The following is a 25,920-nucleotide window of genomic DNA, read 5'->3' as shown; positions in this document are numbered from 1 at the left end:
AGAGAGAACAGATATTGGGGGAGGGGTCCAGAGGGGGAACACAGATGTGTGTGTGGGGGGGGGGGGTCGTGGGATCAGAGGGGAACAGAGGTGGGGGGGTACAGAGATAAACAGAGGTGCGAGAGGAAGGGGTAGACATAAACAGAGGTGTGGGAGGGAGAAGAGATAGGGGAGGGTACAGAGGTGCGGGGAGGGTACAGAGGTATGAGGAGGGTACAGAGGTGCAGGGAGGGTACAGAGGTACGGGGAGGGTACAGAGGTATGAGGAGGGTACAGAGGTGCGGGGAGGGTACAGAGGTCACATCAGTCCCTGCCCTCGAGGAGCTTACAATCTAAAGTCCCTAACTCGCATTTATATATACACATGGTAAGGGCAACAATTTAGACAGGAGCCAACTGCAACTGGATTGATTGATGTATGGAGTGAATGGTGCGTGAGTGTGCTAATGTACAGAGAGGAAGAGGCGGAGCTCTAACAGGAAAAGGTGGAGCCTAAAGTGGAAGGGATGTGGTTTACAGATGATATGGCGTGTCTTAAACAGGAAGGGGTGGGTCATATTTAAATTAGGGGACGCATGAGTTTAGTCAGGCCTAGGGCAGCACAAAACCTAAATACACCTCTGGTTTTAGCACCATATGATCCACACATACAGCATCAGTAAAACCTCTTTGCGTGTATAATACATGTTTTTAATCATACATTATTGCTTGCCATAGATACAGCAGCAGCAGCACAATCTGATTCACTATAACAAAAATCCTTATAGGACATTCATGGGAGAATGAAACTCCTCCTACAAGCTTTAACCAGACAGTGATAGAAGTCACAAGACTGCTATGTACTGCTGATAAGAAAGGGTATTTAACAGTTTATATGTGCTACAATAATTGCATTTACATGTTTTGTGTACTGTTGGAGACCAGATATAGTGAATGCAGGGTCCTGGGTTTAGTAACACTTTAAATACAACTCCTGCCTCCACACTGCTAAACAAACCTACTACACCACTTTCATCAAAACCCTCTCATCCAAGCTTTGTCAACTATTTTCTTCCCTTAGATCCTTACCTCACCCCCCACTGCCTCCACCCACCAACTTGCTTACTGCCCAGAAGATTGACAATCATTTGAAAAGCAAAATCAACATAATTCGTTATCAGATATCCAGCGTCCAGCTTTCTCCCTGAACCAACACACTGGGTCCAACACCACACTCAACACTTTCCTCCTTCAACCCTGTTACCGACGAGGAAGTTACCAAACTCCTATCTACACCCCACCTCACCACCTGTCCCCTCACAATTACTGTGACCACCTTCCTGCTCTATCCTAAACTGTTTAACCCACATCTTCAACTTTTTCCTCTCTTCCGGAAACCTTTCCCTCACCACTGAAACATGCACTGGTTACCCCATGCTTAAAAAACACTAACTTGACCCCACCTGTTTGAATAACTTAAGACTCATTTCCCTGCTCCCATTAGTCTCTAAGCTTCTTGAACGCCTTGGTTGTTGTCAGTAAGGCAGCAACCATATGAGTTGCTACCTCACTGACAACAACCTTCTCGATCCCCTACACTCTGGCTTCCACCCACAACATTCCACTGAAACTGTCCTACTAAAACTCAGCACAAAAAGTGTAGCTGCTGATCTTTAATAAACAGACACTCACCTGTCCCACTGTCCAGCGATGCAGCCACCCAAAGCCTCACTTCTCTCCCCCTCCTCTCTGCGGTGCCGCCATTGCAAGCATGGGCACCCGGATGTGGCTTCACAGACAAGCGAATGCAGAGCTGCACGTTATGCATAGCCAGGCAATCTTCTGGGACTTCCAGAGAGGGAGGGGGGATAGGTGAACTTATGCTTGGTGCCGTGGCGCCAGGAGAGGAAGTGGGAGCTGGATACCTGTGAAAACTAGTTACCAGCTTCCCCCCCCCCCTCAAAAAATGACATGCCAAATGTAGTACTTAAAGTGGAAGCTTTAAACAATTCATTGTAACAAAGCATGCTCCCTATGTTAAAAGTGTAATGGTTGCTATTTTGACCCTATTTGTTCCTATTGTCTAACAACAAAATCTAAAATATACTTTTACATATTTTTGAGGTATTTATTTTATTGTTATTTTTATCAGAGTATGCAGGATCATGCATGCTGTGATTAAGAAAAAAAAGTAGATTTATATAAAAACAAACTGGGTCTTTGTCTACATGAAGATAATAAGTTGGTTTGATAATTTGGTATGGCTACAGCCACTTCAACCCTGCATGCATATACATCAGTGAAGATCATTTGCTCTTTACTCCCTCCACTCCCTTCGTTCTAAACCTGGTCCATCATTATTGCAGCTTTAACTTGTCCTGGGTCAGCTGCTTCCCAAGGACACTAAGAAACTATTATACTTCTCATACTATCTCACCAGTTTGGTGCCTGGAGGCAAAATTCAAGCTTTCTGCCCCTTCTCCTGAAACAGCCCTAAAGGTTCTATAAACTCCATATCTACCATAACTCCAATCTCTTAAAACACCTATACTCACGATAATGACAAGTCCCTCCCATGTATCCAGTGTCAGAGCAGTTGCAGTAAAAATCACTCCATGTTTGTGAACATTTTCCTCCATGCTCGCAGTAGTTGGGAAAACATCTGAAAATATATAAAAAAGATAAAAAATTACTGATATCTATGCTGAGGTCAGCAACACTAAAAAAAGAAATATATTTTATTAGGATAATTCGGAATAATACTGGAATGTAACATATAAAAGTTCTCAGTGAGCCTCATTAACAAGAATACAAGTGATAGCATATTTCAAAATTTCAGCTGTAAATGTCACTCTTGGCAATATTATGGTTCATAATTTAATGCCCAATATAACACATAGTTAGTAATGATCCACACAGAGCAAATTGGTCCTCATTTTAGTCATGATTAACATCAGATCAATCACAGACAATTAATTACCAGCATAAAAATGACTATTAAAAATTATTAATAGATATAGATTTTGAAATTTCTTTTTAAATTGCTTCATTGCTTACTGCATTAGTCTGATTAGAATGTCTGTTCTTTGCTAAATAGGAAATATTCTGTAATGGCTATTTCTAAGGTATTCCTGTCAAAAAAAGCGAATTCGAGTGATCATGTATTTCAAGTGTATAAAATACTGAGCCCTCACATAATAATGGTGTTATACAAGAACATTCACAAGCCTAAATTTGAATATTAATAATACCTATAAATCATAGAGTTAGAGAAACAATAAAAGAAATGTATTTCTATAAAACAATGGAGTTTCTCAGATATGTAAGAAAAGGATATGCAGCAAGCTCTATAGCAAGAGTTCTTAACTGGGGGGTGGGTGGGTGGGTTCCATACCCTCTAGGGATATAGAAACCAAATTATGGGGGTATGGGACTGGATCTCTGAATATATAAAACAAAATTGAAACAAGATTCTCTGCTTTTGTTATGGAATTATCTTAATATTTCAGATGACATTTGCATACCATTATCAATAACTGGCCCAAAATTCCATGTTCTGATTGCACAACAGTGACAGCAATAAGCTCACTACTTGTAGCCAACTTGTGTATTTGTAATTTGCTATTTTTATATATTTAAAAAAAAAATCTTAACAATTGTCTCACAGCAGTTCTGTTTTTAGCTATGTATTTATATGTCAGGTGACACCAAGCTATTGCCATATTTTAAAGTCAAACTGGTAAAACAGTATTGTTCACATAATGATGACGATGGGGGTATAGGGAAATCCACTGTTAGGCTTTAATCATAACAAGCTTAAGAGCCCCTGCTCTAAGTTCTGTAAATTTGCCAACAAGCCACACCAAGTTACGGTAATTATTCTCTCTAAATAGTAGTGAGCAGGCTGGAATTGTATATATTTTGGTAACAGTTTGAATCATTATTTTTACACTTTATTATTCTTTTTTGTAATACAAGTGTTTGATTGCTAAGCATTGATAAGAACATGGTATTGAATCAATTTACCTGCTAACAACCCCACGGGTGGGGGGGGGGGGGTTATAAATGATCAGTTCATGGATTAAAAAAAATAGGCTTTGATACTTTGATAAAGCACAATTTGTGTGTGAAATGCGCTGTAAGCCGTTCCTCCCTTGCTTGTACATGTAGTGCTCTTCATGTTTTTCATGGTTTTATGCAAATAAAGGCATTTGGTTCCCAGTTTGGTGTGCAGCCATCCGGACTTTCCTTAGTGTTGAAAGAAAAGTTATCAAATATATAACGTGTATGCAACCAATAGTGGCTGCTTAGCCTGTACAAAGAAATGACAGGCAGAGAGGAGCAGTTACAGATTGCATATATCTGCACACCTTGTGGTTACCTGCAGATAGGGTTGAATGGCCAATTCTGAACGTATTTGTTTGTGTTCAGGGTCACTCTATCCCTATTAGCAGGCAAGCACTAGGTGTCAGTAGTGTATTTAGGTTTTGTGCTGCCCTAGGCCTGACTAAACTCATGCACCCCCCAATTTAAATATGTCACACCCCTTCCTGTCAATGCCACACCCCTTTCTGTTTAAGACCCGCCCTGAAATTTTAGAGTGGGGACACTAGTTCTGAGGGCCTAGCGGGCATTGGATTACTTGCATAGATTTCCTCTCACTTCCTGTTTGGCTATGGGGCAGGAAGTGAAGGGAAATCTCTGCAATGGCACAGGGATGGTAAAAAAATAAACTGACAGGGGCTATAACCCTCCCTTACTCTATCCAAAATGAAAAATAAAGTGTTGCCTATAGTTCTACTTTAAGCACAAATGTCTAATAATTTTATGGAGAGGACTAAGAAGATATAACCATGCCAATGGTGCATCAGAAAACATATAGCACAGTGAGGAAGGTTTGTGGTCCAGGATGATAGGACAGTCAAAATTAGAAGTGGCTTGCGTTACACCTAGACCCCGTACACATGAACGAACATGTCTGCTGAAACTGGTCCGCAGACCAGTTTCAGCAGACATGTTTGGTCGTGTGTACGGCCGACCGGACAGGTTTCCAGTGGACATTTGTCCAGCCGACCGTTTTCCAGCGGACAAAAATTTCTTAGCATGCTGTCTGTACAGACTTACCCTACATGTCCGCTCGGCCGCCAGGTCGGACCTTTTTCAGCGGACAGTCCGTCCGTGTGTACGAGGCCTAACAGTGTAGCGCAAGCCGGTGGGGACCTTTTCTGTGCTCCCCCCTTGCAAAGTGCTGCCCTAGGCCTGGGCCTTGTTGGCTTAGACTAGGATATAGCGTTGCTAGGTGTGCAGATACATGCCAACAGTGACAGCTCCTCTAAGCCAGTCATTACAGCGCACAGGCTGAGTGGCCACTGCTGTCATCATAGCCGCAAGAATCTACTGATTCTCGTTGCTGGAATCTGGTGTGTGTGCAAATAATCACCTGTGTCAAGATCCTCAAAGATCATAAAAAGACTCTAGAGTTGGGTTTATGTTGGTTTATAACAGCTTAGAAACATCTGCTGTTTTTTTTTTTTTTTACATTGGAAGTCTGGCAGCCTGCCAAGATTCCAGTTCTAAAAAAAAAGTAATAGGGAAAACGCTAAGGTTTTAAAGTACATTTTTCACAATGCTTACAGATACAGATACATATGGGGGCTTGTTTTAAAGTGCTTTAAATACTTGTATTAAATATGTAAATATTTTAGCGTGCATGATGTGAGCACAGGTATACTTTAAAATTACCAACATAAGCCTTAGTTTCTGAAATGGCATTCATCCGGAAATGCTTTTTCTTTTTAAATGAAAATGCCGCCATGAATAGCACCAGGAATGATATGTGTTCTTCCTCAATTAAAGCAAATGTATATTGCTGTAAAGGAGCGCTACTTGTTATATAGATCTTCAGAGTCTTGTCTTTGTGTGACTCAGGCCCCATACACACGACCAAGTTTCTCGGCAGAATTCAGCCAGAAACTCGGTCGGAGCTGGATTCTGCCGAGAAACTCGGTCGTGTGTACACTTTTCAGCGAGGAACCCGTCGAGGAACTCGTTCGGCCGAAAAGAAAAACATGTTCTCTATTTCCTCGTTGTTCAATGAGGAAAGTCGGCCCGCCGAGCTCCTCGGCGGCTTCCACACTGAACTCGACGAGGAACTCGATGTGTTTGGCACGTCGAGTTCCTCGGTCGTGTGTACGGGGCCTAAGAGCCATTTTACACCGAGGCGGTTTTCAGGCATTTTAGCGCTAGACAATAGACGATAAATTGCGCCTGAAAACGCCTCTTGATCATTTCAGTTTGTCTTTTCACACTGGGGACTGTTTTCATCGGTCCAAACTGATCGCGTGTGGGCGTCATAGGTTATTTAACCTTCGGTTAAAAAAAGCAAACTTGCTTTAAAATGTAACCGATGGATTGCTAACCGATAGGTCAAAAACGATCGTTAGTATGCAAAAGCATCGGTTAAAAACCCATGCATGCTCAGAATCAAGTCAACGCATGCTTGGAAGCATTGAACTTTTTTTTTTTCAGCACGTCGTTGTGTTTTAAGTCACTGCGTTCTGACACAATCGTTTTTTTAACTGATGGAGTGTACGCACGACGGACCATCAGTCACCTTCATTGGTTAACCTAGGACAACTGTCCTTCAGACCGTTTTCATCGGATGGACTGATCGTGTGTACAAGGCTTAATGGTGGCGATCAGTGACTTATAGCTGGACTGCAATATTGTGGTGGACAAATTTGGTACCTAATCAACACTTTTGACACTTTGTGGGGACCAGTGACACTAATACAGTGATCAGTGATAAAAAAATATGCACTGTCACTGTACTAATTATACTGGTAGGGTAAGGGATTAAGGGGGCAGGGGCGATCTAAGGGTTAAATGTATGCTTAAGTTGTGCGTACTCATTGTGGGATAGGTGCTTTGAGTAGGAGAAGGCAAAGATCTGTGTTCCTAATTAGCATAAATGCAGGATCAATACCTTCCCTTCTGACAGAACGACAATCTGCCTTGTTTACATTGTCATTCTGCCTCAGTACTGTGTAATCTGCAGGTGCTGGCGGACATTGAGTTTGCGGTACCTGCCACTGGGCTTGTATTATGTATAATCACAGCAGGAGTGTGTGTCACCGGCAGCGTGCGCACACCCCAAAAGTATCAGATCACGTACTAAGACCCCCCCCACCCCTCTGTTCTCACTTACAAGGTTTACCCAAACCCAATTCAAATAGCATATACTCTGTTAATGAGCCCAAGTCTGGATAACAGTCTGCACTTTTTTGGATTTGTTTTGGGTTAGTAATCAAATAATCAAATTTTAATGTTGCTTACCTTGTTGTTTAAAGGGGTTGTAAAGGACATTTTTTCCCCCCTAAATAGCTTCCTTTACCTTAGTGCAGTCCTCCTTCACTTACCTCATCCTTTGATTTTGCTTTTAAATGTCCTTATTTCTTTTGAGAAATCCTCACTTCCTGTTCTTCTGTCTGTAACTCACCACCGTAATGCAAGGCTTTCTCCCTGGTGTGGAAAAAGCCTCTTGAGGGGGGAGGGGGCGAGCAGGCAAGTCAGGACACTCTCTACTTTGCAGATAGAGAAAGGAGCTGTGTGTTAGTGGGTGTCCTGGCACTCCTGCTCGCCCCCTCCCCGCTCAAGAGGCTTTATCCACACCAGGAAAAAAGCGTTGCATTACAGTGTGGAGTTACAGACAGAAGAACAGGAAGTGAGGATTTCTCAGAAGAAATAAGAACATTTAAAAGCAAAATGGAAGGATGAGGTAAGTGAAGGAGGACTGCACTAAAAGGTAAAGGAAGCTATTTGGGGGGAAAAAAAATTCCTTCACAACCCCTTTAATCATATATGTGCAGCAATAGTGTTGTATGTTTTGAACAACCTCTATAACACAGTTTATTCTTGGTAATTCAGCCTAAAGAAATCAAATTGCCACCTGCTTCACCTACTTTACTCACATCCATCTTATTCCCAAGATATTTACTACAATTAGAATTTTTTTTGTTCAACCAATCTTTGTTTTAGCTGACTATGAGTATATGAAAACCCCTTTTCTCAGATTCTCTCATATATATAGTATAGTACAGTAAATATATATATATATATATATATATATATATATATATGTATATATATATATATATATATATATATAAATATATATATATATATATATATATATATATATATATATATATATATATATATATATAGTATAGTACAGTATATGTATATATATATATATATATATATATATATATATATACCGTATATATCGGCATATAAGGTGCACTTTTTTCCACTTAAATTCAGGGTGAAATCCTAGGTGCGTGTTATATGCCGATCCCCGCTGTCTGTGAGGAGAAGAGGAGAGAGCAAGCGCCGATATAAACATAGCGAGTGGACTGTGTACTCGGCTAGGCTTGGCTCCGCTCACAGTCATGCCCAGTCCTGCCATTGGACCTGTGGTACTTCCATCATAGGAGCCTGGCCAAGGGGCGGGACTGCGAGAGGAGCCGAGTACAGAGCCGAGTACACAGGACATCCGGTTCTGTCTATCTCGATGCCGCAGCTGTAATTTTAAACGATCATGCTGCAAGGACACTGGGCAAGGTTGCAATGACACTGGGCAAGGCTGCAAGGACACTGGGCAAGGCTACAACGACACTGGGCAAGGCTGCAAATAACACTGGGCAGAGCTGCAGATGGACACTGATCCTTCTGCAATGATGGACAAGGCTGCAGTTGGACACTGATAAGGCTGCATTGATTGGCATTTAAATGTATGTTTTTATTCTTAAACTTCGCTCCTAAAATTGGCGCGTGTTATACGCCGATAAACATGGTATATATATATATATATATATATATATATATATATATATATATATATATATATATATATATTTTTTTTATTTACACCTGAAATTATTACGGTATATAGCTTCTATAGTACATTTTAAGCATCAGATACCTTGATTTTCTTTAAATGAGTATTTCTTTAAAAAAATAACTTTAACTTTTATAACATTTCTTCCTTCCTCACAAAAATTCCACCTGCAAATAAACACTATGAGTCTTGTTACATTTTGTAAAAACGAGAGCTATAAATTATATTTTTCTGTTAAATGGATAAATCTATTTTATTGGGCCTTTGCAATACAATTAAGAAGAGATTTCAAGGACAAACTCTTTTTCCTAAGGGCTGAACTGAGTTAAAACAGATTTTTCCAAGTTGAAAAGTTGGTTTAGGGATCTAATAAAAGTCAAGGGAGATTTAGTGTAAACATAGGATGAAGAGAAAAAGCAATTTTCAACTCACTTTAAGGTCATAAGGATATTATTGATGTGTTAAGCTAAGAAAACCGAACCAAGAAGTAAAAAAAAAAAAAAAAAAATAGCTTAACTTGCAACAGAATGGTGTCAAGAACTGACTCAGGTTTACTTTAGCAGCTTACAGAAAGAAAGTGGGTCTTAAGAGGAAGCACTTTACACAAAAGTTATACAAAAACATAACTTTTTTCTGTCAATGGAGAATCACTCCTGCTCTAAAATGAATGCAGCTATCTTGCTTTATAAACACAATCAGAAGCCAGTACATGTTTAATAAATCTGCTTTACAATGTCAGAACAAGAAATTGTAATTAAAGCGGAGTTCCAGGCTTTTTATGTTAATACTTTTAACCACTTCATTACTGGGCACTTAAACCCCCTCGTGCCCAGACCAATTTTCAGCTTTCAGCGCTGACGCATTTTGAATGACAATTGCGCGGTCATACAACACTGTACCCAAATTATATTTTTATAATTTTTTTCCCACAAATAGAGCTTTCTTTTGGTGGTATTTGATCACCTCTGCGATTTTTATTTTTTGCGCTATAAACATAAAAAAACAGAACATTTTGAAAAAAAACACAATATTTTTTACTTTTTGTTATAATAATATCCCATTTTTTTAAATAAATAAAATTTTCCCTCGGTTTAGGCCGATACGTATTCTTCTACATATTTTTGTTTAAAAAAATCGCAATAAGCGTATATTTATTGGTTTGCGCAAAAGTTATAGCGCCTACAAAATAGGGGATAGATTTATGATTATTTTTTTTTACTAGTAATGGCGGCGATCTGTGATTTTTTTGTCAGGCCTGCGATATTGCGGCGGACGTATCGGACACTTTTGACACAATTTTGGGACCATTCACATTTATACAGCGATCAGTGCTATAAAAATGCACTAATTACTGTATAAATGTGACTGGCAGTGAAGGGGTTAACACTAGGGGTTGAGGAAGGGGTTAAATGTATTCCCTCATTGTTTTCTTACTGTGTGGGGGGAGGGGACTGACTGGGGGAGGTGACCGATGCTGTGTAACTATGTAAAGGGACACAGATCGGTCTCCTCTCTCCCTGACAGCACGTGGAGTTCTGTGTTTACACACAGAGCTCCACGTCCCTGCTGTCACCGACGATAGCGGCTGTCTGGCGGACATCACGGCCGCCAGGCACTCGCATCGGCTCCCGAGTGATGCGCCGGGCACGATGTTTCCCCGCTACGCGCACAGGGAATGACAACAATAGGACGTCTAAAGACGTCCACTCGGCACTTGAGAGCCACGCTGTGGACGTCTTTTGTCTATAGCGCGGCCCTCTAGTGGTTAATAAACAGACACTTGCCTGTTCCGTGGTCCAGCGATGCAGCCGTCTGGAGTGTCTCCTCTCTCCCTCCTCTCCGCCGGCGCTTTTATTGACACTCTGGGCTCCCGGTCGTGACAGCTTTCGGCTTTACGGCCGGGCGTGCACTGCGCATGCGCGAGTCATGCTGCTCTCTCGGATTCGACAGGCGATCTTCTGGAACCTGTCACGTGTCCCAGAAGATCGCCTAGAGGGAGGGGCCGCCTAGGTGGAGAGGAGGAGTCGCCTAGGCGGCCCGTAGGTGGAAGAAGAAAGTGGGACAAGAAGCCCCACTCCAAACAAAGCCCCCATTGCCCCCCCAAAAATACATGCCAAATGTGGCATGTAAGGGGGCGAGGAGCGCTTAAAGCGGAAGTTCCACTTTTGGGTGGAACTCTGCTTTAAGCTGTGCTGGTAATTTGTTAGTCACTAATGGGAGCCGTGTATATATGGCAAAGTGAGAAAATGCATATTTTGCAAAACCGCAACAATACAGTCCTTTCTTTGGTTGGTAAAGACATGACAGTGTTTGTTCTCACTAATGACAAGCAACATTATCTGATGCAATGTAGCAAACATTTGTTTTTATTGGAGCTCAGTTTTTATAATCTTATCACTTTACGGTATTCTATGATTTACATGTGTTTTCTCTTTCTACATGATGAACCACATAGTGAATCAGGGGATGCAACATAAAAGTGTGTTGGATATGAAGCTTCTTTGGGTGGTTTTGCTCAACAACAGACTGAAGATTCTATAATTATAATTTTATATTTTAGTGTTTAAGTTGCTTAAATTAGGTAGTGCAAACAGTAATGGTAAAGCAGTCCTTGCATCAGATATACACTATATTGCCAAAAGTATTGGGATGCCTGCCTGTACACACACATGAACTTTAATGGCATCCCAGTCTTAGTCCGTAGGATTTAATATGGAGTTGGCCCACAATTTGCAGCTATAACAGCTTGTTATGGGAATGCTTTACAATGTATCTATAGAAATGTTTGACCATTTTTCCCAGAAGCGCATTTGTAAGTTCAGGCACTGATGCTGAATGATAAGGCCTGGCTCACAGTCTCCACTCTGAGGCCTCGTACACACGACCGTTTTCTTCAACAGAATCCATCAAGATACTTGGTGGCAGAACTTTTTTGCCGAGGAAAATGGTCGTGTGTATGTTGTTTGTCAAGAAAAGTGACGTGGAACTCAATGAGAAAAAAGAGAACAAGTTCTCTTTTTCCTCGTCGGGAGTCTCAATTTCCTCATTGTGTTTCTCGTCGGGCTGGTTTACAACGAGAAACACGTTCGTGTGTATGCTTAGAAACCCACGCATGCTCAGAATAAAGTATGAGACAGGAGCGCACCTTCGGTAAAAGTGGCGTTTGTAATGGAGATACCACATTTGTCACGCTGTAACAGACTGAAAAGAGCGAATCGTCTCTTACCAATCTTTTACTTAACACGCAGTAACATGAGATTAGCAAAAGCAGCCCCAAGGGTGTCGCCAGTGGAATCGAACTTCCCTTTTATAGTGCAGTCGTACGTGTTGAAAGTCACCGCGTTTGAGAACGACGAGATTTTGTCTTGACAGTGTGTACGCAAAGAAAGCTTGTCAAGATTCTCGACAAGCCTGACAAGGAACTCGTTGAGGAAAACGATGTTTCATTTACGACGAGTTCCTTGGTCGTGTGTATGAGGCCTCATTCATCCCAAATTGGCTCATCCCATGTCTTTATGGACCTTGCTTTGTCCATTGGTGCGCAGTCATGTTACAACAGAAAGGGACCATCCCTAAACTGTTCCCACACAGTTGGGAGCATGAAATCATCCAAAACGTCTTGATATGCTGATGCCTTAAGAGTTCCTTTCACTGGAAGGGGCCAAGCCCAACCCCTGAAAAACAATCCCACACCGTAATCCCCCCTCCACCAAATGATTTGGAGTGGTGTCCCAATATTTTTGGCAATATAGTGTGAATGAGCGAGTTTGGGGTGGGGTCCTAAAATCAACACAATGGAACACTTTTGGGATGAATTAGAGCCGAAACTGTGAGCCAGGCCCTATCTTCCAACATCAGTGCCTGACCTCACAAATACGCTTCTGGAAGAATGGTCAAACATTCCCATTGACACACTCCTAAACCTTGCGGACAGCCTTGCCAGAAAAGTTGAAGCTGTTATAGCTGTAAAGGGCAGGTAAACGCAATATTGAACCCTATGGACTAAGACTGGGATGCCATTAAAGTTTGTGTGTGCATAAAGGCAGGTGTCCCAATACTTTTGGCAATATAGTGTATTTTCATTTTAATGTAGGTGCATACATGATAAGTAATGTATTAGTGTATTACTTGTGGGTATTATTAACGTCTCACAGTACTGACTTACGAATGTCAAGGAGTCCAACACCTTGTTTGTTCAGGTGTCATTCCTTACTTTTTTTCTGGACTGAGCTGTTAAGATAACAAATTGTTATAAATCCTGGTGGCTGTAAAATACTTGACTGTGTTTCCCATGTTGTCTCACACAGATTGACCTTATGTTATAACCTTTTGCTCCAAAGTAATATTCAGAGTGATAGTGTCTCCCCTTACCTCATTGTCCAATTACCCCAAAGCACCTTTCCCTGCCCCAAAGCACGTTGTCCCCATGTTGTAGAGGACAAGGGCCTCATCCCCACAACCCTGGCCGATGGTTGTGGGGGTCTGCGGGCAGGGAGCCTATAGGAATCTGGAAGCCCCCTTTAACAAGGAGACCCCCAGATCCTGCCCCCCATGTGAATGAGTATGGGGTACATACGTCAGCGGGTGACCCACCCACTTGTGATATCACTGACTGGGGCATGCTGGATCGATGACATCACAAGTGGGCGAGGTCACCCGCCGACATCATCTGGTGCCTCAGCCCCTTATCTATATAAGAAATGTCAGACAGATGAGCAGGCAGTCTGCGGGAGCGTTCGACCAGGCTAGAGGTTTCTTTTTTTCTTTCTTTTGGGTTCAGTGGTGCTGCGGGTGGTGTAAGATGAATCTGCATTGGGGGACATTGGTCTTATATGTTTTTATAAAGGAATTGCACATTTTTGGTGAATCAGTATACGCATTCACATGGGGGGGGGGCAGAATCTGGGAGCCTCCAGATTCCAATAAGCCCCTGCCTGTGGACCCCACAATCACTGGCCAGGGTGGTAGGAATAAGGCCCTTGTCCCCATCAACATGAGGACAAGGTGCTTTGAGGTGGGGCAGAGCCCCCATGCCCCAAAGCACCCCCCATTGCTCGCCCCCTCCACTTTCCTGGCCTGTCGAGCTGTATGCTCGGATAAGGGTCTGGTAGTCTGGTATGGATTTTGGGGGGACCCCACACAATTATTTTTAAGGGTTCACCTTAGAATCCATTAGACACCCAAATGGCCTAGTATTAATTTGGGGGCACCCCACACTGTTTTTTTTTATATTGTATTGCCGACATTGTTTTGTTTACATTTCAGCTGTCAGTGGAAAAGTCAACTGACAGCTGATGACACATTGGTTGTTAAGGGAGCAGTGGCCAGTTTACCAGCCTGCTGCTTAACAACCAGCTATTCTTTACAAGAAAATTCAATTAGGTCGATAATTTTTCAACCAATCAAAATTCAAATCGTTTTAAAAATGTTTAATTTGTTAGGAAATGTATAAACAAAACTAAATTTAACAAAAAAGAAAAGAAATAGAACTAATTTTGAAACCACACAAAATGAATTCTGAAACAAAATGAAATTAGTAACATGACAAATATATACGATCCAAAATAAATTGTCCTTTCTGCCCATGTCTACCGGTGACCTTAGTTGTGCTAGGCAGAAGTGCTAACCACTTAACCACTGTGCTCCATGGTGATGATTCCAGATTCTGCTGATACTACAGTGCTTTCCAAACTCCAATGTCAAAAAAACACACTCCCTCACCAAGTACATAGGACCCTAAATTATAAAGGCCTTAATTTGTTCAAACGTCTCCTTATAATGATCCCACAAAAGTATAGAGTACTCAGCAGTCGACTGAACTACAGCAATGCTCTGTACCTGGGTTTGCCTGCTTGTACCATCCACAAGCTACAGTTGATTCAGAATGCTGCAGCGAGACTACTGACAGGCGTTGGTCGTCGTGACCATATCACCCCATCCCTTAGAGCCCTACATTGGCTGCCCGTAAAAGAAAAACGGGATGTCTTGTCCATAAGGCATTGCATGGATGTGGCCCAGAGTACCTGAGGGAAAAATTCATTAAGTATGTGCCTACCCGATCGCTGATATCGGCGAATCTGGCCAAGTTGAGGGAGGGAGAACGAGTGAAGTACAAGGAGCTGAATTTTGGAACTCCATGCCCCTGAAACTGAGACTTGAGGATAACCTTTTGAAATTCCGAAAGGAATTGGAGTCACCTAATTTTATTGTGGTGTGCCGGACTGACCCCTAGGTTTTTACTATGTGTGTTATCATACTGGTATGTTGTTTTTTAAGGTCTTTTAATGCCAATGTTTTGCATCATGCACATCAAGGCCTTCGGATAAGACTGCGTAGATTTTGCACTTTATTAAATAAATAAATAAATAGAGAGGACTTCCACCTCCTCAGAACGTCAATCCTTACATTCTTACACAAACTGTGTTCTGCCGAGATCACTGAAGGTAATTACTGGCTTTGCAAACAGGAACAAATAATTGCGGTTGGCGACAGCCTGTCATTGCAGTAAATTAGCTTGATATCTCAAAGCTGTCAATCCCAGCAGCAGGAATCAGTAGTAGTTGCCACTGGGGTTCACAAAATGACAAAACACACGTCTGAATCTAATTTCTACAGATACCTATCCTCATGTCTGGTATACATGTCTAGCATACAGTGGGGATCGAAAGTTTGGGCACCCCAGGTAAAAATTTGTATTAATGTGCATAACAAAGCCAAGGAAAGATAGAAAAATCTCCAAAAGGCATCAAATTACAGATTAGACATTCTTATAATATGTCAAACAAAGTTAGATTTTATTTCCATCATTTACACTTTCAAAATTACAGAAAACAAAAAAATGGCGTCTGCAAAAGTTTGGGCACCCTGCAGAATTTATAGCATGCACTGCCCCGTTTGCAAAGCTGAGACCTGCCAGTGTCGTGGATTGTTCTCAATCATCGTCTGGGAAGACCAGGTGATGTCAATCTCAAAGGTTTTAAATGCCCAGACTCATCTGACCTTGCCCCATCAATCAGCACCATGGGTTCTTCTAAGCAGTTGTCTAGAAAACTGAAAATAGTTGACGTTCACAAAGCTGGAGAAGGCTATAAGAAGATAGAAAAGCGTTTTCAGATGTCAATATCCTCTGTTTGGAATGTAATTAAGAAATGGCAGTCATCAGGAACAGTGGAAGAAAAAAAAAAATAGACAGAACAGCTCGCAGGATTGTGAGAAAATAAATTCAAAACCCATGTTTGACTGCACGATCCCTCCAGAAAGATCTGGCAGACACTGGAGTTGTGGTACACTATTCCACTATAAAGAGATACTTGTACAAATATGGTCTTCATGGAAGAGTCTTTAGAAGAAAACCTCTTCTATGTCCTCACCACAAAAATCAGCGTTTGAACTTTGCAAATGAACATATAGACAAGCCTGATGCATTTTGAAAACAAGTTCTGTGGACCGATGAGGTTAACCAGTTAGCAACCGCCCTATAGACGAAATACGTCTACAAGGCGGTTGCTTAACTCTGGGAGGGCGTCAATGTACGTCCTCCCAGAATCGCGCTCCCATAGAAGAAATACTGCTATAACGATAAGTACCAAAAAAAAAAAAAAAGACCAGCATACTGCAGATGTCAGCAGTATGCTGGATCTAACTGCAGAAAGTTGATTTTTGGGTGAACTCCCGCTTTAGGCATGGGGGTGGATCAATCATGCTTTGGGGTTGTATTGCATCCAGTGGCACAGGGAAATTTCACGAGTAGAAGGAAAAATGTATTTAATAAAATTTCAGCAAATTTTGGATGGTAACTTGATGCCATCTGTGAAAAAGCTGAAGTTAAAGAGAGGATGGCTTCTACAAATGGATAATGATCCTAAACACACCTCAAAATCCACGGGGGATTACATCAAGACGCGTAAACTGAAGGTTTTGCCATGGCCTTCACAATCTCCTGACCTCAACAAAATTTATGGATAGATCTTAAAAGAACAGTGCGTGACAGACAGCCCAGAAATCTCAAAGAACTGGAAGACTTTTGTAAGGAAGAATGGGCAAAGATACCTAAAACAAGAATTAAAAGACTCTTGGCTGGCTACAAAAAGCGTTTACAAGCTGTGATACTTGCCAAAGGGGGCAGTACAAGATATTAACTCTGCAGGGTGCCCAAACTTCGCCATTTTTTTGTTTTCTGTAGTTTTGAAAGTGTAAATGATGGAAATAAAATCTAACTTTTTTTGACATATTATAAGAATGTCTAATCTGTCATTTGATGCCTTTTGGAGATTTTTCCATCTTTCCTTGGCTTCGTTATGCACATTAATACAAATTTTTACCTAGGGTGCCCAAACTTTCGATCCCCACTGTATATGTTTTTTTGCTATGTTACTTTTCCTAATATAAAACTGTGATAATAAAAGATCTGTGATCATGATGAGTCTTCTCAGTAGTGAATAGTTGTGATGTGTACTGTACTATTTACATACTAATTGTTGTAAATATTTGGAAAACAACATTTCAAGTTCACTGAAACTAAATCTTGTATTTTTATGTGCCATACACATCCATAAAAATGCATTACAGTATAATACAAATTCTATTTCTCCACGTGACACTTTTGATTTATGTGAGAGAGGTCTGCATTCAAGTTAACATTTGGTGGCGACATTAGCAGGGTTTGCAGGTTTGGAGGCTAGTATGAAAGCTATTAATCAAGTTGGTCAGGCCTTTCCTAAGGGTGACACCACAAACCCTTTTACTGTAATGAGTTTCCTTCTGATGCACTGGCATCTAAGCTCCTGCTATTTCATTCATGGTACTTCATTATAAGCTCACACATTAAATACATATTTTGTCACAGATAGATATGAGGAACTGTTGTCATGGACAGGTATGAATGTCAAGACATTGATTATTCCATTTTCTTTGCGAAAACTAAACGTAGTGTATGGCAAGAAATAAATAAAAAATACACTATTCTATATAGCCAACATTTATATACTGTAATGTATGTCTTTTAGTTTTCTGTTTGTAAACTAAGTACATTTTCTGCAAGCTCAGAAAAAATCCTGTTGATTCTGCTAGAAATGTAACTTCATGTGCATTAAACTGGGGTCCTGACCAGAGCACTTTTTACAATTTGACACTGTGTGGCTTTAACTGACATTTGCGTGGTCATGCAATGCTGTACACAAACAATTTTTTTTTTACCACAAATTGAGCTTTATTTTGGTGGTATTTGATTACCTCTGCGATTTTTATTTTGTGTGTTATAAACTAAAACAAGCAACTATTTTGAAAAAAATATATATTTTTTACTTTTTGCTATAATACACCCCCCCCCCCCCAAAAAAAAGTATTCATCAGTTTAGGCCAATATGTATTCTTCTACCTATTTTTTTGTAAAAAAAAAAAATCCCCAAGCAGTGTATATTGATTGGTTTGCACAAAAGATTTATGGTATTTTTATGGCGTTTTTATCATTTATATTTGTTTTACAAGTAATGGCAGTGATCTTTTTAGCAGTGTTGCGACATTGCAGCTGACGGATTGGACACTTTTGACACATTTCTGGGACCATTGATATTTATAGAGCGATCAGTGCTATAAATATGCACAGATTACTTTATCAATATCACTGGCAGGCTAAGGGGTTAATTCTAGGGGGCGATCAAGGAGTTAAGTGTGTTCCCTCCCTGTGTTCTAACTGTGTGGGGATGGGACTAACTAGGAGAGATGACAGATCATTGTTTCTACTTTGTAGAAACACACAATCTGTCTCCTCTCCTCTGACAGCACAGGGATTTGTGTGTTTACACACACAAATCCTAGTGCTGACTCTAGTGCAAATCCCGTAGTGCAGCCTCTGGCAGCGCTCACGTGCCCTCTGGTGGCTCTTCTGGGTATATATACAGGATTTCACCCAGACATTCTGCCACAGTATATCTGCATGAGTGAGACTGATTTACTAAAACTGGAGAGTGAAAAGTTTGGTGTAACTCTGCATAGAAACCATTTTTTTTTAATCAAAGCTTAATTGAACAAGCTGAAAATTGTAGCCAATTGGCTACCATGCACAGCTTCACCAGGTTTTGCACTCTTCAGTTTTAATAAATCATCCCCAATATTTATATGTTATATTGTTTGTTCTTGGTGTTGCTTATGTTGTTGTTGTTATGCTAAGTATACATTTGGATGAAGAACATGATATACATGCTCTTTCTCCAAGCATAAAGCACCCCAATAAAAGAAGGCATAGTGTCAGAAGATGGAGAATGGTAGGGACCATAAATATCCAGCATGAACTAGGGTAGTGTAAACCTTTTACAGGCATGGGAAATGTTTAATCTTTTGAGAGATGTACTCCATATTTAATGGTGTACCCTTACCTATATAAACAAATTACACGTGGATTGTGAACATAAATGCTGAATCAAGCTCGCAGCTGCTATTGTTTTAATTTTAAAGAATGGACAATGTGCAAACGCTAGAGGAGATTCAAGTGGCTAGAAACAATGTAGGTGTATATACAATAATGCGCAAACCAAATAATAGTGTAAATCAGGCTGCCAACATACCATATGGATGTAAGGTGAAAAAAATGTGAAAAAAATGTAGCGCCCAAAAATATATGGAGACCCTGAAAAGGGAAAAATTAATGTGTACCCTGAGGGTGGATGACTTAATAACTAAGTCCAGCACCCCTTAATACACAATAGTGAAATTGTGAAGTGAAAATATGAACATTGGGAGCTGTGGTGTGATAAATGCTCCTATGTGGCAAAATTACAGACAAAACTGTGCTCAAACCAGAATCAGCAAGCAAATGCACATATGTGAAATACCTGTGGTGTAAACCACCATTCATGTGTTAAAAAATGAAATAAAACCAACAAAGTGATATATATAACCAAACTGGATGTTTGTGGTATAGAGACAAAGAGTTAGCTGTAAAAACAGTCCTCCAAAACCAACATTCCACTGATGATCAGGTGTGCCCCAATGAAGTAGGCGTAAACCCAATACTGCAAAGAAACAAAGTCTGCTGGGGAATGTGGAGTCAAAAATACATATATGAACTTCCAGTGTTGGGTGGAGCAGATATCTTCAAATACAACTGTCTTCAGTGCTGGACAAGTAAATAAATAAATGGGTGGGTACCCTTACCAGAACTGGTGGACCCTCTCAACCACCATACGGTGGGAGGGTCATCAGAGCTTGTACAGACCGATTGTCTGGGTCCAGGGGTCCTCACTCCGCGTGTCCAAACCAGAAATGGTCACTGAAGCACTTGTTCTTCCAGGAAAGATGACCGAGATCAGTTTATCGATAGTTGCTCAAAACACCCAAAATGGTATAAGAAAGAAAAAATAGAGGTGCTCCTCATAGTGTAAAATAATTTAATAAAAAAGCATTCCAAATACACACACGTGGCGAGAAATGCAGTAAAAATATAAAAAACTTGAAATAGCCACACTTGAAAAGATCACTCAGCTAAAAATCAAACGAATAAAATAGCAAAAAGAAAAATAACAGCAGCAAACTCCCACCTTAGATAAAGGTGTAGGGAGTATTCCAAACAAAGTTGAGAATGCAATGGGAATGCAGTGGAGTAGTCACCCGACCGGTTTCGTCGCTAACGGACTTCAACTGGGGTATCTGACCCTCCTCTGCTGCCCCCCTGCATTAAATACCTTACATCCAGATCCCTGATTGCTGCCATCTGCTCCACCATGCCTAAACGGCGTGCGTTCCATGATAAGGAACTGGATTCATCGTCTGCGATCCAGAAGCCGGAAGTAGTAGGGCGGGGCTTAGCGTCAGGACGCCCAATGTGTTTGGATGACTCAGTCACTCCCCCTCTCCTCCTCTGTAGTAGGTGGGAGATGTGGCAGTCAGCCGACCAATGGGCATTAATCAGCAGCCCTTCCGCAACGTCGTGACGTCAGCGCCGTCACGCTGCGTCTCACGATGCGTTTCAGGCATGTCCCAGGAAGACGCCAGTGCAAATACATAGGCGTTCCCAGACATTCGACGGGGTACGTCATGTATCTGCCCAGAGGCGGCATTTAATCCACCGGGGTTATCAGAGATCACCCTAAGTCACCCCAACCTAATAGACATTTGCAAAGGCCAAACATAAACCTATATGTGAATGACTTATATGGATCAGATGAGAGGCAAGCAATCACGGAGGTGGATCCAAAAACCCACTAGAAATGTATAACAACGAGTGTTAAAGAGATACACACATATGAATCTCCATCTTCAGAACCACAAAAAAACATCAAAAATATTGACGAACAGAAGAAATAATAATATGTGTGAAAAACAAGCGATCATAGGACTCAGTCAAAATATATGAGATTAGGACTGATTAATGAACGCATTTACGTCCCATTCGACGTTGAGTCCAAATGGGGCGTAACTTTTGAGCGTGTAAATCCAATATACCTCTAACTTCGAGACCCCTCTGGTACTCGGTTCACCCCTCCAGTGTGGGACAAATTTGTCAATAATCAAGAAGGAGGTGCCTGTCAATGATTTATTGTGAACCTGTAAATAGTGTCTGGGCACCGTGTGTTTATCGTTACCTTTCTTGATTTTTGCAACATGTTCACCTACCCTTGTGGAAAAACTACGGATAGTGCGACCCACGTATTGTTTTCCACAAGGGCAGGTGATCAAATAAACTATGTAAGTGGAAGCGCATGTGGAAAATTGCTTCATGGGATATTCCATCTTAGTGATACTAGACTGAAAAGAAATGCTTTTCTTTCTCCCATGTATATTTTCAAGGCACACCTTACATTTCCTGCATGGGTGAAAGCCTTTAGATAAAGGAAAAAAGGATGTTTTTTTTGGCGGATCAATAACATTGGGGGCAACTTGATTCTTTAAGGAAGAAGCACCCCTATAGATAACTGTAGCATTGCTTGGCAGAGAGGGTCCCAACACTTGATCCTCTTTGAGGATCCCCCAATGTTTACAAATTATATTCTTAATTTGTTTATGTTGACCCGAAAACGTGGTAAAAAATGCATTCCTAAATTTGGGATCTGGTAACGCTCTAGTCCTTTCAAGTGTAAGTGTTGCACGGTCAACCCTTCCAATGTGTTTAATTTCTTCCTCAATTCCCTCTCTCGAATATCCCTTATCTAAGAACCTCTGTTTTAAGACCTGTGCTTGTGAGTAGAAGTCTTTAACGTCGGAGCAATTACGTCGTATATGCAACAGTTGGCTCCTAGGGATGGACTTCAGCCAGGCGGGATGGTGACAGCTATCTGTGGGGATATAGCTGTTGCGATCAGTATTTTTGAAATATGTTCTGGTCACCAAACGATCATTTTTGGCTTCGATAACGAGGTCGAGGAAATGGATGTTAGAGAAACTTGCCTCGTATGTAAGGACAATCCCTACCTCATTATTGTTTAATGTGGCCATAAATGAGACCAAAGAGTCCTGGTCGCCTCTCCATAGGAGGAGGATGTCGTCTATGTATCTGGCCCAGAGAACAATCTCTGGCCGGTTCAAAGCATAGACGACATCCTCCTCCCACTTGGCCATAAAGATATTGGCGAATTTAGCCCCCATTGCCACTCCTCTTTGTTGCAGGAAGTAATCACCATTATACCAGAAATAATTATTGGTAGTCGCAAACCTCAGCAAGTCCATAATAAAATATTTCTGTACAACAGGGATGTTATCATTCCGACGAAGGAAACATTCCACTGCCTGGAACCCCAAATGGTGGGCGATACTCGTGTAGAGAGAGGACACGTCCGCCGTTACCAGCATGATGTCCCCACTGTACACAACGTCATTAAGGCGAGCAATAGTATGTCTGGTATCCTTTAAATATGACGGAGTATCTTTAACCATAGGTTGCAAGTGGAAATCAATATATCTCCCTATTCGGGAGGTAATAGAATTGATCCCACTAATGATGGGTCTTCCAGGGGGGTTTACAATATCCTTGTGTATTTTTGGTAAAAAATACATAGTAGGGATACGAGGGACTTTAGGCATAAGGTATGCTCGCTCCTTTTTGTCCAGTATCCCTTTCTGTGTTCCTGCAGTAAGAAATTTACACAATGAGGCTTTAATCTTAGAAGTAGGGTTTGAGGGCAATTTAACATAGGTGTTGGTATCACCCAAAATACGAAGCATTTCTGCATGGTATGCGGATTTGTCCAACACAACGATACCACCCCCTTTGTCCGCAGGGCGGATCACCAAATCTTTGTGTTCACAAAGACTTTTCAAACCAGTCCTAATGCCAGGGTCAGTGAAAGTTTTCTTTAGAGGTAGTTCCTCAAGATCTTTGAGGACCATATCCCTGAACACCCTAACATTTGGAGCCATGGGGCAGGAGGGGTTGAAAAGGGATGGGTTAGAGAATCCCGTGTGAACAATTTGGGAGGAGGTATCTGGAAGGTTGGGTCTACAAGGATTACTAATAAAGTATCGCTGTATGTTTAATTTCCTTATATATTTTTGCACGTCAATAAACGTAGCAAATTTATTCAGCGTTTTAGGTGGGACGTATTTGAGTCCCTTATCTAGTACCACTTTCTCCGTATCTGACAATTGGACTTTACTGAGATTAAAAATCCCTGTCCCCTTTAAACCTTTTTCCTTTTGCGTCCGGGCTCGTCGCCCCCCTCTCGAGCCCCGTTTAGTTCTCTTCCCCTGGGGTAGTCTTCTCGGTCCCGATGAAAATCCCCCTGGTATTCCGACCTGGGTTGATTTTGATTATATGTATATGGGGACCTCACCTGACGGTAGTCCTCTCTCTCCATATAACCATATGTATGATTAGACTGTTTATAGTGGTTGGGTGGAGGGGGTCTCCATCCCCCATATCCAGGAGTGGACTGTGGATATCCAATAGAATGTTCATAATGGTTATGATCACCATAAGGGGATGAGTCATAGGACCGGGGGTCTTGGGGGGTATGCCTTCGGTTCTTAGATCTCCCTCTAGGTCCTTTGCCCTTACCTCTGTTGGACTGTCCTCTTTGTTGAGGATTGGGGGTTCTTGGACCTGTTCCTCTATTGGTAGAGCCCTCATTTCTACCCAAAGGGACTGATGATGGACCGGGTTGGGAGAAAGCCAAAACTTTACCCTCGCTAGAGGAGGGTTGGGACACCTCCATATCAAGATTTAGATGTTCGGCTTCGTCATCTTTTATGATAAGACTCTGCCATCTAAAAACTATACCATTTTTGTAATCAGCAACATCTCTGGTATATTTTTTTTGTTTTTTTTGTCTTCTGGTCTCGCTCTTCTTTATCTAAATGGGTTTTTAAACTTTGGGAAAGTGTGCTGTATTCAGGTGTGGACTTGGAAGTGGATAATTTTTCTTTAATATCTTTTATCTCTTTATCCAATACCTCCATTTTAAGTTTTTTCTTATCATTTAAAAAATTCAAAAGTGATATCCCTTGATTGTTAAAAAATTGATACCAGGATGTTAGATCGAGTTCACCCTGTTGTGGGTGAACATCCCATCTCAATCCTCTAGGGACCATACGTTCCTTAATGTATTGTTGTAAGAACGCCTGGTCCCACTGTAGGTGGAGTTCGGAGGTCATAAGGTTTTTTAACCTCATAAAGAGCCCCCCAATCTCTGAATCATTGTCTGAAACAGAGAACACCCCCTCGGTGTTCAACACCCGACTATTGCGATAGTCAAATATATCCATGGGGGTGATTGAATTTGGTTGCTGCAATATAAATGGTCCAGAAAAATGCAAAATAGGTGTATATACAATAATGCGCAAACCAAATAATAGTGTAAATCAGGCTGCCAACATACCATATGGATGTAAGGTGAAAAAAATGTGAAAAAAATGTAGCGCCCAAAAATATATGGAGACCCTGAAAAGGGAAAAATTAATGTGTACCCTGAGGGTGGATGACTTAATAACTAAGTCCAGCACCCCTTAATACACAATAGTGAAATATCTTTATGGCCAAGTGGGAGGAGGATGTCGTCTATGCTTTGAACCGGCCAGAGATTGTTCTCTGGGCCAGGTACATAGACGACATCCTCCTCCTATGGAGAGGCGACCAGGACTCTTTGGTCTCATTTATGGCCACATTAAACAATAATGAGGTAGGGATTGTCCTTACATACGAGGCAAGTTTCTCTAACATCCATTTCCTCGACCTCGTTATCGAAGCCAAAAATGATCGTTTGGTGACCAGAACATATTTCAAAAATACTGATCGCAACAGCTATATCCCCACAGATAGCTGTCACCATCCCGCCTGGCTGAAGTCCATCCCTAGGAGCCAACTGTTGCGTATACGACGTAATTGCTCCGACGTTAAAGACTTCTATTTACAAGCACAGGTCTTAAAACAGAGGTTCTTAGATAAGGGATATTCGAGAGAGGGAATTGAGGAAGAAATTAAACACATTGGAAGGGTTGACCGTGCAACACTTACACTTGAAAGGACTAGAGTGTTACCAGATCCCAAATTTAGGAATGCATTTTTTACCACGTTTTCGGGTCAACATAAACAAATTAAGAATATCATTTATAAACATTGGGGGATCCTCAAAGAGGATCAAGTGTTGGGACCCTCTCTGCCAAGCAATGCTACAGTTATCTATAGGGGTGCTTCTTCCTTAAAGAATCAAGTTGCCCCCAATGTTATTGACCCGCCAAAAAAACCATCCTTTTTTCCTTTATCTAAAGGCTTTCACCCATGCAGGAAATGTAAGGTGTGCCTTGAAAATATACATGGGAGAAAGAAAAGCATTTCTTTTCAGTCTAGTATCACTAAGATGGACTATCCCATGAAGCAATTTTCCACATGCGCTTCCACTTACATAGTTTATTTGATCACCTGCCCTTGTGGAAAACAATACGTGGGTCGCACTATCCGTAGTTTTTCCACAAGGGTAGGTGAACATGTTGCAAAAATCAAGAAAGGTAACGATAAACACACGGTGCCCAGACACTATTTACAGGTTCACAATAAATCATTGACAGGCACCTCCTTCTTGATTATTGACAAATTTGTCCCACACTGGAGGGGT

The 25,920-nt window shown here is 41.3% G+C and overlaps 1 protein-coding gene across 1 annotated transcript in view; it reads right to left on the bottom strand.

The window, feature by feature from the left end:
* LOC120941686 (contactin-associated protein-like 4) overlaps positions 1-25,920 on the bottom strand; it is a 466,073-nt gene that overhangs the window by 124,180 nt on the left and 315,973 nt on the right. The window contains exon 11 of the mRNA XM_040355240.1: positions 2,535-2,641. Within this exon, the coding sequence (XP_040211174.1) occupies positions 2,535-2,641 (107 nt within the window). The remainder of the gene's footprint in view (positions 1-2,534; positions 2,642-25,920) is intronic.

Source organism: Rana temporaria, chromosome 1 (assembly GCF_905171775.1).
Source record: "Rana temporaria chromosome 1, aRanTem1.1, whole genome shotgun sequence".
NCBI lineage: Eukaryota > Metazoa > Chordata > Amphibia > Anura > Ranidae > Rana > Rana temporaria.
This window is presented reverse-complemented; position numbering and strand designations above follow the sequence as displayed.